At 44.3% G+C, this 9,623-nt stretch overlaps 1 protein-coding gene across 1 annotated transcript; it reads left to right on the forward strand.

Moving 5' to 3' along the window:
- The first annotated feature begins 290 nt into the window (after positions 1 to 290).
- LOC123190563 (protein SDA1 homolog) lies at positions 291 to 6,821 on the forward strand. Its single transcript, XM_044603233.1, has 15 exons — positions 291 to 923; positions 2,252 to 2,428; positions 2,542 to 2,666; positions 2,741 to 2,873; positions 2,983 to 3,132; positions 3,259 to 3,312; positions 3,936 to 4,031; positions 4,141 to 4,200; positions 4,302 to 4,376; positions 4,463 to 4,516; positions 5,009 to 5,110; positions 5,199 to 5,849; positions 5,985 to 6,113; positions 6,233 to 6,340; positions 6,492 to 6,821. Exons 1-15 carry the CDS (start codon positions 513 to 515, stop codon positions 6,639 to 6,641), a joined length of 2,475 nt encoding a protein of 824 aa, XP_044459168.1. The 5' UTR covers positions 291 to 512; the 3' UTR covers positions 6,642 to 6,821.
- Positions 6,822 to 9,623: the final 2,802 nt, after the last annotated feature.

Consider the following 9,623-nt stretch of genomic DNA (forward strand, 5'->3'; position numbering starts at 1 on the left):
GGCCGACGCATAGCATCTGCCTTTTCATATCCCAATGTTTTTTGTTGAAACAATTTTCACATCCCAATGTTTTTGATTCCTTCATTCAATCAAAAGAAGCCTTCCTCTTTTTTTGAGGGATATAAAAGAAGCCTTACTTTTTTTTGAGGGATATAAAAGAAGCCTTACTTAGACATGGCCCTCCTGCAAAAAAAACCTTGGCACGGCCCAGCATACCCGAAGGCCCAAGCCCAACTACCGCCTCATCCCCCTCCCTCTCACAACTCCCGCACGGCCTGCAACCGGCCAGCTAACCCTAGTAGCCGCCGCACGCCGGCCACCCCGCGATACCCCCGAACTGAAACTCGGCGACGGCGGCCCGCATTCCCGCGTCTCCGACCACCACCGGCCCCTAAACTATTTATCCCACAGACAAAAAAGAGGCAAAATTTTGGCACCCCGACCGTCCTACTAGGGTTTTAGAGCGAACATCCCCGGCGGCGCAGCCCGAACTCTTCCCCCCTCCCGCGGCGATGCGCCAGCACGCCCCCGCCTACACGCCGGAGGCGGCCTCCGCGTCCGCCACGGGCGGCGCGGGCGAGCGGCACAGCCTCCCGGCGCTGCAGGCCAAGATGAAGCGCGACCCGGAGGGGTACGAGACGGAGCTCCGCCAGCTGCAGCGCCACTTCGAGTCCTCGGTGTTCCTCTTCCGCCAGCAGTCCGCGCTGTCCTCGTCCTCCTCGGGCGGCGGCGGCGGCGGGGAGACGGCCAAGGAGCTCGGCGACCTCGCGCTCTTCCTCGCCCACGTCGCGCCCTTCTACCCCAACGACCTCGCCGACCTGCCCGACCAGATCGGGGGCCTGCTCGACACCAACGCCCGCGCGCTGCCGTCCGGCCTCCGGGTGCACCTCGTGCAGGCGCTCATACTGCTGGTCAATCGGAAGGTGAGCTCCTGTTCAACTCATTACCTGCCTTCAGATAGAAATTTATCTGGTAAATTGGTGGGCTAGATGGGATACTGAGCTATTGGTACGAATTATTGTTCAAATTCATTGACACGGGGTCTGTTTGTCGTGGTCAAGGTTTAGTTGAGATGATTTTTCTGCTAGTACATTGGGAAAATGTTCTGTTTCAGTTTTGTTGTGTCGGATTTACTAGGTTTTGCTTCTTATAACCACACAGAAGATTTGTGCCTGTTGGTTACATTAGGATAGCAGCAAATTAGGCTGATGGGCGTTGCATTGTCCAGGAATTCATTTATTTTTGTTGAACAAAAGGGGTTTCCCCCCGCCTAATTTTCATTAAAACGGGGCAACGAAGCCAAAAACTACACTGTTCGCAGCACTCGGGCTCATCAAGCCAAAGTTACTGAGCCAGAGAAACCGCAACCCCCACACATGCGCCCCATCAGGCTGTGAAAGGAGGGAGCAAAAAAGTTCACAGCAGAGCAGGAAGGAAAAGTTAAGTTAGGCTAAACTTATTACAGCATTTTTACATCAGCATTCAGCTGGAATGGACTCTCAAACCAATGCCTCCGCACTTTCTTCTCGCCCACCAGATTCTTCATCTCCAGGCAATCCTCAGGAGTTATCTTCTTGCCCGATCGAGGAGTAAGAGACATCTCTGCAGTATCACCGATTGATCGTCCATGCACAGGATTTTCCATTGATGTATCATGGCACTCACACGCCCCAACAGATTTTGGATACTTGTCCACACTGTACCCTGGAAACAAATATCATTTCGCATTGTCCATAAGTCCAGATAACAGCAGCACAGGCTATATTAACCCCATATTATTGTCAATACACCATAGATCAGCCAATTCAAACATACTAAAGGGAATTTGAAAGTCGAAACCTAGGGTACTACGATAAATCATCGTCCAGGAATTCATTCATACTGATACAATGATAATGCAATGGCTGAAGCCTAGGATAAATCATCTCAACGGAAAGTTTTGAACTTTGACCTGAACTGTAATCAGCACTGTTCCCAGAGTATATGGTCTTAGTTTTCTTCCTTCTAAATTTAATGGTCTATCAGCCCCATTAGGAAGTGTAACCGGACGGCGAGTCCGTGATTGTCTGGCTGTCATCTTTAAAATTTAAGGGCCTCTGGGTCGCAGTGGAGTTTCTAGATGTGTTTTTTATTTGGTAACGGAGGACTAGAGAGTGGATTATTACCGAATGAAGAGCTTTTTTTCTTTGCCTTGTAGAGTTCAGTTTTGCAACCTTATATCATTGTAATCTTTTGTTAATTAAATGTTTAGATTGTTGATCTGGAAGACACCATGGAGTTATTTATGGAGCTTCAAGTCATTGGAGATCGAGCAGTAAAAAAGCTTGCATTTTCACATATTGTACACAGCATCAGAAGGATGAATCAGAAGCACAAGAATGAAGCCAAGAATCGCAAACTGCAAGGCATCCTTTTTAAATTAGTACAGGTTTGCAACATCTTACACTTGGTTTGATAAGAATTATTGCGCTTAACATTGTAGCTGGTAAGCATACACTTGAGACCGTTTCCCACCTTATCTGATTATGTCCTGTTTCTCAGGGCGAGGAAGAGTCGAGAGCAAAGAGGGCTTTTACTATCCTATGTGATCTTCACCGTCGAAGGGTCTGGTTTGATGACCGCACAGCAAATGCTATATGCGATGCTTGTTTCCATCCTTCTTCGAGGTGCATTTTTGTAAGGAAATGTAGGTGTCTGCTGTTGGTTGCTTCCCATCTAAACAAGTGTATTCTACATGCAGGCTTATGACAGCTGCTATTTCATTGCTCATTGGGTATGAAAATGTTGAGCAAGAGGATGATAGTGATGCCAGCAGTGACGATGAAGCGATTCAAAACCCAAATATTATACTTAGTAAAGAGGATGTTTACAAGGTGATTTGGATGTTTCTGCATATTGGCGCTGTATTGATAGTATTTTAGATCTTATGGTTTCATTTGTCTCTTCTGATGCATTGTGTCTTTTCTTGATTTTTTTCCACAGGCAAATCACAAGGGTACCTCTGCTAGTAAGAAAAAGAAGAAAGCTAAATTGGAGCGTGTAGTTCGTAGTATGAAAAGGCAACAACGTAAATCCAATGAGGAGACTGGCTCCAATTACTATTCACCCCTTACGTATTTAAAGGATCCCCAGGTAGAGTAACATCATAAATTTTCAAGCTGTTGTCATTGTCACAATAAAATGAGATGCCACATCCACTTCTTGCTGTTGATGAGATAATCTTCTATTATGCTGAAACTCCTTTTGGGGCTCTTACAGGGTTTTGCAGAGAAACTCTTCTCTCGGCTACAGAAATGCAATGAACGATTCGAGGTTTGTCTTATTATTCCTATATCTAATATTCATTCATGCTGCTGTACTGTTCTTTTGTATGTTGACACGGTTTACTCAGTTACACAGTGACCATTCTCTACTATGCAAATATGTTCACTCATATTTCATGATGAACGTATTATATCAATTTGGTGTCATAGATGTCTGTAATTTCTTATGTTGATGGTCAATCTTTGAAAGTTCGCTGACGCAGATTCTAACATTACTTGTATTATGACATGAGTAAGAACAAGTCTCAAAGTAGGAGAATACGGACTTAAATCTCAATTATTAAATTGTGTACAGCAAGACCGGTTGGTCAGCTCACTAGGCGGTTAAAGGGTAATCTACATGGGTAATAATTATTAGAAGTGTTCTCTGAAAATAAAACCAAAAAAGGTTGCTTTAGATGGTTGGTGTGAGCTAGTTTTCGTCCAATGGTTAAGATCGTTAAATCCTGTTCTTCTGATTATTCGGCTTGTTCTGACTTGATATGCTTGCTATCATATCAACCTTTTCCACATTTAGTATGCGATTGCATGCTCTTCTGTAGCGTAGGTTTCTGCCACTTTTTTTAGTAAACACGAACCATACAGTATAAAGGAAAACCATTGCATGTGCAGGTAAGGATGATGATGTTGAAGGTGATAGCAAGGACTATTGGGCTGCATCACTTGGTTTTGTTGAACTTCTATCCATATCTTCAGAGATATGTTCAAGTATGTTACTTAACTGAGAGTATGCCTAGCTTGCATCAGCCTTTGAAAAATTGCTAGTTTTATTCTATGCTGATATGGTCATAATATTTTTCACCCTTATGCAATGCAGCCTCATCAACGTGATGTGACCACTCTACTTGCTGCAGCAGTACAGGCTTGCCATGAGATGGTTAGACTAGACACTGCACTTTTCCTCTGTATTTGTAGCCAATGCTGTTGCTTCTCTGGATATATTTGAAACACAACAAAATTAATTTGTTTCGATTGCAGGTGCCTCCTGATGCTGTTGAACCGCTGTTCAAGCAGATAGTAAATCAATTTGTGCATGATCGTTCCCGTCCGGAGGTTTGCATGACTCGCTTATTCATCTTTTGTACTGTGTGTTTTCCTGACTAACATGAGCATATGTGTAACTAACTCACTCCTTTTAGGCTATTGCTGTTGGCCTGAATGTTGTGAGAGAGATCTGCATGCGAATTCCATTGGTACTTAACTTGCTCTTCTCTGACATCTCAATTAGTGCATTTACATGGTTTGCAGTGCTACCTTAAATCATGACCTAGAATCATTATGCTGGTCATGTTGCATATGTTTTCCACCTTGTACCCTTGGGAACACATATGATTATACCATTGTGGTAGTTAAATCATAAATTTTGTTTGTAGACTCGTGGATGGTAGACTGAAAAGATTGTGATAGTTGTGTAACTACAAGTTTTAAGCATAACTAAATGAAGATGCATAAATTTGGCTATACTTGGCCATGCTTAGTTTATTTTGTTTTGTACTATTCTACCATTATTGTCGATCTTATGTTTGGGAAGTTTCATTGATGCTGTTCTTTTTATGCATGTAAAATACACATGCAGTCTTGCTTACCTTGTGTCCTAGTGCTCTATGGATTCTAGAATGCACAGGAAGATAATCTTGGTTCGTTTACTCACCTAAGTTTCCTTGATTCTTTCTATAAATCTGCAGATGATGAATGAGGATCTACTCCAAGACCTTGTTTTATATAAGAAGTCCCACGAGAAAGCTGTTTCTATTGCCGCTCGCTCACTTATCACATTATTCAGGGAGGTCAGATATTTTCTTGCAGATTCTGTGTCTGTTTTGGCATCTACAGTTCTGCTTCACTCAGCTAAACCTACTTTTGTTCTGAATTCAGATCTGTCCTTCATTGTTAGTCAAGAAAGACCGTGGTCGTCCTATTGATCCAACTGCTCGGCCAAAAGCATTTGGAGAAACCACTATTGCTAGTGATGTGCCTGGAGCTGAGTTGCTAGATGAAGAGATGTCACCAGAAGGGGGTTCAGACGACGAGTCTGATGCTTTTGATTCTGATGACGAGGAAGTGTTGCCATCTGCGAGTGGTACCCAACAAAGTTTGGAGAGTTTATCAAACAAGCTTGATGCCAGTGAAGATCATGAAGATGAAGTATCTGGGGAACAAGATGATGCAGAGGAACTAGACGAGGATGATAGTGATGACGATATGGATGAACTAGATGACGACTCTGACGTGGATGGTGATACTGATGCGTCTGATGAGGATGAAGATGAGGAGCTCAATGACGATTCAGAGAATGAAGACTCGGACCAGGAGGTTGAAGACAGTGATGAGGAGGATAAATCAAAGGGCAGCGGTTCCAAGGTGCAGAAGAGAAAGTTAAGTGATTATATTGGACAACTTGATGCTGCAGATGCAAGCCTTCGAGCTCTGAAGAAGTTAGCAGGAGCTAAGAAGGCTGAAGCCTCAACCGATGAAGCTGGCAGAATTTTTGGCGACGAAGATTTTAAGCGCATAAAAGAGCTCAAGGTATGTGAATTTCGCATAGCTTCTCTACTTCTGTTATACATTCATTCATTGTGTTTCACGCTTAGAGTACCTACTCTTGTTCAAAACTAAAATTACTGTTAAGCAAACATTTTACTGAAAGTGTATGAGTTTCAGGCAAAGAAAGCAGCAAAGTTGGCTTTGGTTCAACATGGGCTCAGCAAGGGTGACACAAGATCAGTGACCTTCAAACTTCCTTCTACTGATGAGCTTAGCTTGAAGCGCGTTGATCCATCGGAGCTTGCGGTATCCTCTCGCTCCCCGCACACAAAAATCACATACATTTTATCTATATAAACTATTCTTCCCCACCGACCGCACGCGCAAAAGCACATACGCTTGACCTATATAAACTATTTATGCAGGCTCACGTCAAACGAAAGATGACCAAGGAAGAGAGATTAGAGATGGTGAAAGCTGGAAGGGAGGATAGAGGAAAATACCAAGCAAGAGCAGCTATTAAACAGAAAAAGGTAACCTGAGAACCTTATTCCCTTGTTTTACCCCTTGTGAAAATGTGATCTTGTGCCATTCCAGATACGCTATCATGTCTTAGCTTTCTCTTCTGGGGATTTTGTGATCTTCCGTTCCTTGTCTGATCACTTTCTTTTTGGTGTGTGTTAGACAGGTGGCTCGAGCAATAAGCAGAAACAGCACCAGAAGAGGATGCCTCTGGCGGCAAAGAGAGCAAAGGCAGCGCGTTCTCGGCAGGAGAAGAAGACCAAAGCGAAGCACTCAGGAAAGCAGTTCAGGGGAAGGAAAGCCTGGAAATAAGGAGGGCTCGTGTTTTCTTCTTTGCAATTGGTGCCTGGAAATTTTGACTGTCTCGAGGATATTGTGTCTGATATGTTTACATATGATATGCAGTTTACAGCAAGGCCGTTTTTTTTTCCGGGGAAAGAATGGAGCCAATAGTTTCTTCTCGTTGGAGGATTTAGCCAACGAATTCTTGAACGTTTTTGCTCGATGAGTCCTCTGAATCCCGCTAATAGAACTGGCCTAAAAATTTACTAACCTCTGTTGACGTTTTTGTAGTTCAATTTATGAACAGAGGGAATACATTACATAGTACCGGTATATTTGAACCGAACATGACATGCACGAGGGGATATCCAGAACATGCCATGATTCGAGTGCCTTTCTCATTGCTCCTGGCAGCATTTAATTAAAATGTTGTCTCCCGACTCTGCATGTGCAGCATTTTGGTGGAGGGAGATGTAGGGTGCCAAAAGCCGCCGGCGCAAAACGAAGGGGCGTTTCTCAAAACAAAGCAAAAGATGTTGCTGGCCAGCGATACATATGAATCATAACTGTAAATATAGATGATTTTTGTTGTTGCGGGGAAGGAGTAAATGTGATAAACGACGACAATGTATGCGGAGAAAGAGACTAAATGTTTAGTAGGAATGCTCAAAAAAAATGTTTAGTAGGAAACTTTTGATTCACCCGGCTGAAAAGAGACGCTGAGTTCGGGACGCACTTGGAAGTCCACCAAGCTACAAGATCCAAATCCGCCGCTGTCATGCACTCCATCTTGCCCCACCTGAGCAACACTGCGGCCCATACCCGATGAATCACCACACCTGCAAGGTCTCCTAGTGCTGATCACACAACAGGCAAACGGTCGGGTGAGGAATTCCATGCTGACGCGGACAGTTAGCTATCGAGCAACGGTTGCGGGCCAAAAGCCAAGCAAAAAAAAGCGGCACATATATAGGCGGAGCACAGGAGCATCAAAGCCAAGGCGATCACAGGCCAGAAGCCAATCAAAAAGCGGCATATATATAGGCCGAGCACGGGAGCACCAGATCCACAACGCCCCGTCAGGCTCCGACGACCAAATGATGGAGGAGCGCTGCTACACACACGATAGTGCACAGCCGATTCATAGACGATCCTATTGATCTGACCATACATGCATGTGATAAAATGAAGCACATCCGCTGGATGGAGCATCGTCCATTGATCGGCCAGTCAGTATCGGCTGCACAGTACTTCCGATGATGGAGTTAGGCACCCCATGCACCTGCTCGCATCGGGGAATTTGAGAATTTGCCACAGGTTTCTTTGCACTTTGAGAATTTGCCCCTGTTTTCTTTCTCATCAATTATTTGGCACAACTTTTTCAGATTCTTGACGATTTGCCCCTTATGCATAGTTTAGAATTACACGATAAAATCTTTGACCAAACTAGCCCTTAGCCCAAATTAGGCAGCTCGCGTTCAGCTGTTCCCGTTTACCTTGTCTGTTAGTGCGTACCCCATTGCTCGCCATGACTTGCAGTCGTGTCTTGCCGTTGGGATGCCTTATTGTGATCCTACTAGTTGTGCTACTCCTCTCCTCATGCTGTCCAGCAGATGTGAATTGGGGACCCGATCTTTCGATGAGAGAGGATAACTACGGTTTTTGTGGGACTTGACCCTCACGATCCGGCTACCAACCGTACAGGAAGAACCGTACACGACTGATATCCAATGCAATTGCTGAACCAACTCCACGGCTTTATTGACCGAGCCAACGGCGCGATCGATCTATTCACGAAGGATTTTTCCTGCAAGCAAATCGAAGAACATGCAGTAAAATAATAGCCAAACAATCTGAAATTGCGAATATGCTAGATGGAATAATCTTACAAGATGGGGTTCCGATAGAATATCTTAACAGTCGCACTAGCCGCTATAAGCAAAGATAAATAAAAATAGCAATAGTTAAACTTCTCTAAATAAAATCCAAGTCTAAACCCTAACCTAGACTGACTATTTATTATATATTTATTAAAGGTGAACGTGCAGCGAGTCTGTCCGTTGTACCACAGGAGGCTGGGCCGTACGAAGACCTGACGCTGTACGGCGGTTGCGGTAGCTTTGTTTGACCTATCGTGGTGCAAGTCTTTGGCCTCTTGTTAATTTAGCCAAAACAAAATTGTCTGACTCTTTTTTTCACAGAATTTTTTTTAATTTATTCATTTTCAATCATGATAGTACAACGAATACTAGAAATAATAAAAATTACATCCAGATCCGTAGACCACCTAGCGACGACTATAAACAAGCGAGCGAAGGCACGCTGCTGTCATCGCCATTCCCTCACCGGAGCCGAGCAAACTTTGTTGTAGTAGACAGTCGGAAAGTCGTCGTGCTAAAATCTCATAGAACCAATGCACCATAACAGCAACCGCCGCGGATGAAGAGGATAGATTAAGAGGATTCAACCTGAAGACACACGAACGAAAATGAACGACGAACATATCCGAGCAAATCCACCAAAGACAGATCCGCCAGAGACACACCTCCACACGCCCACCGATGATGCTACACGCATCACCGAAACGGGGACTAGATGGGGAGACCTTTATTCCATCTTCAGGGAACCGCCGACATCTCGCCTTCCTGAGCAGGACACAAACCCTAACAAAGCTCGAAAAAAGATATAAAAACGGAGCCCTCCCACCGGCAAGGGCCGAGATCCACTCCGCCTTCATGACCCTAAGGCCACCGGAGATGAGACGGACCAGCGCCGGCGGCGGCCGCTGGGTACGGTTCCTTCAACCACAAAAAATTGTGTGACTCTTGTGACGTTGGCTTTTTGCTCCTCATGCATGATGGATGAGATGGATGGTTCGGTGGTGGAGTCCATGCATGCAAGGATTGCTGCTTTTCTTTAATTATTTTTCTGATTCCTTTATTCCCGAGTATAAATAAATCTAAATATAAGTGTAGTATCATATTCTCGTCAGTTAAATCATATGTACAAATA

The sequence above is a fragment of the Triticum aestivum genome, chromosome 2A, assembly GCF_018294505.1.
Source record: "Triticum aestivum cultivar Chinese Spring chromosome 2A, IWGSC CS RefSeq v2.1, whole genome shotgun sequence".
NCBI classification, from domain to species: Eukaryota; Viridiplantae; Streptophyta; class Magnoliopsida; order Poales; family Poaceae; genus Triticum; species Triticum aestivum.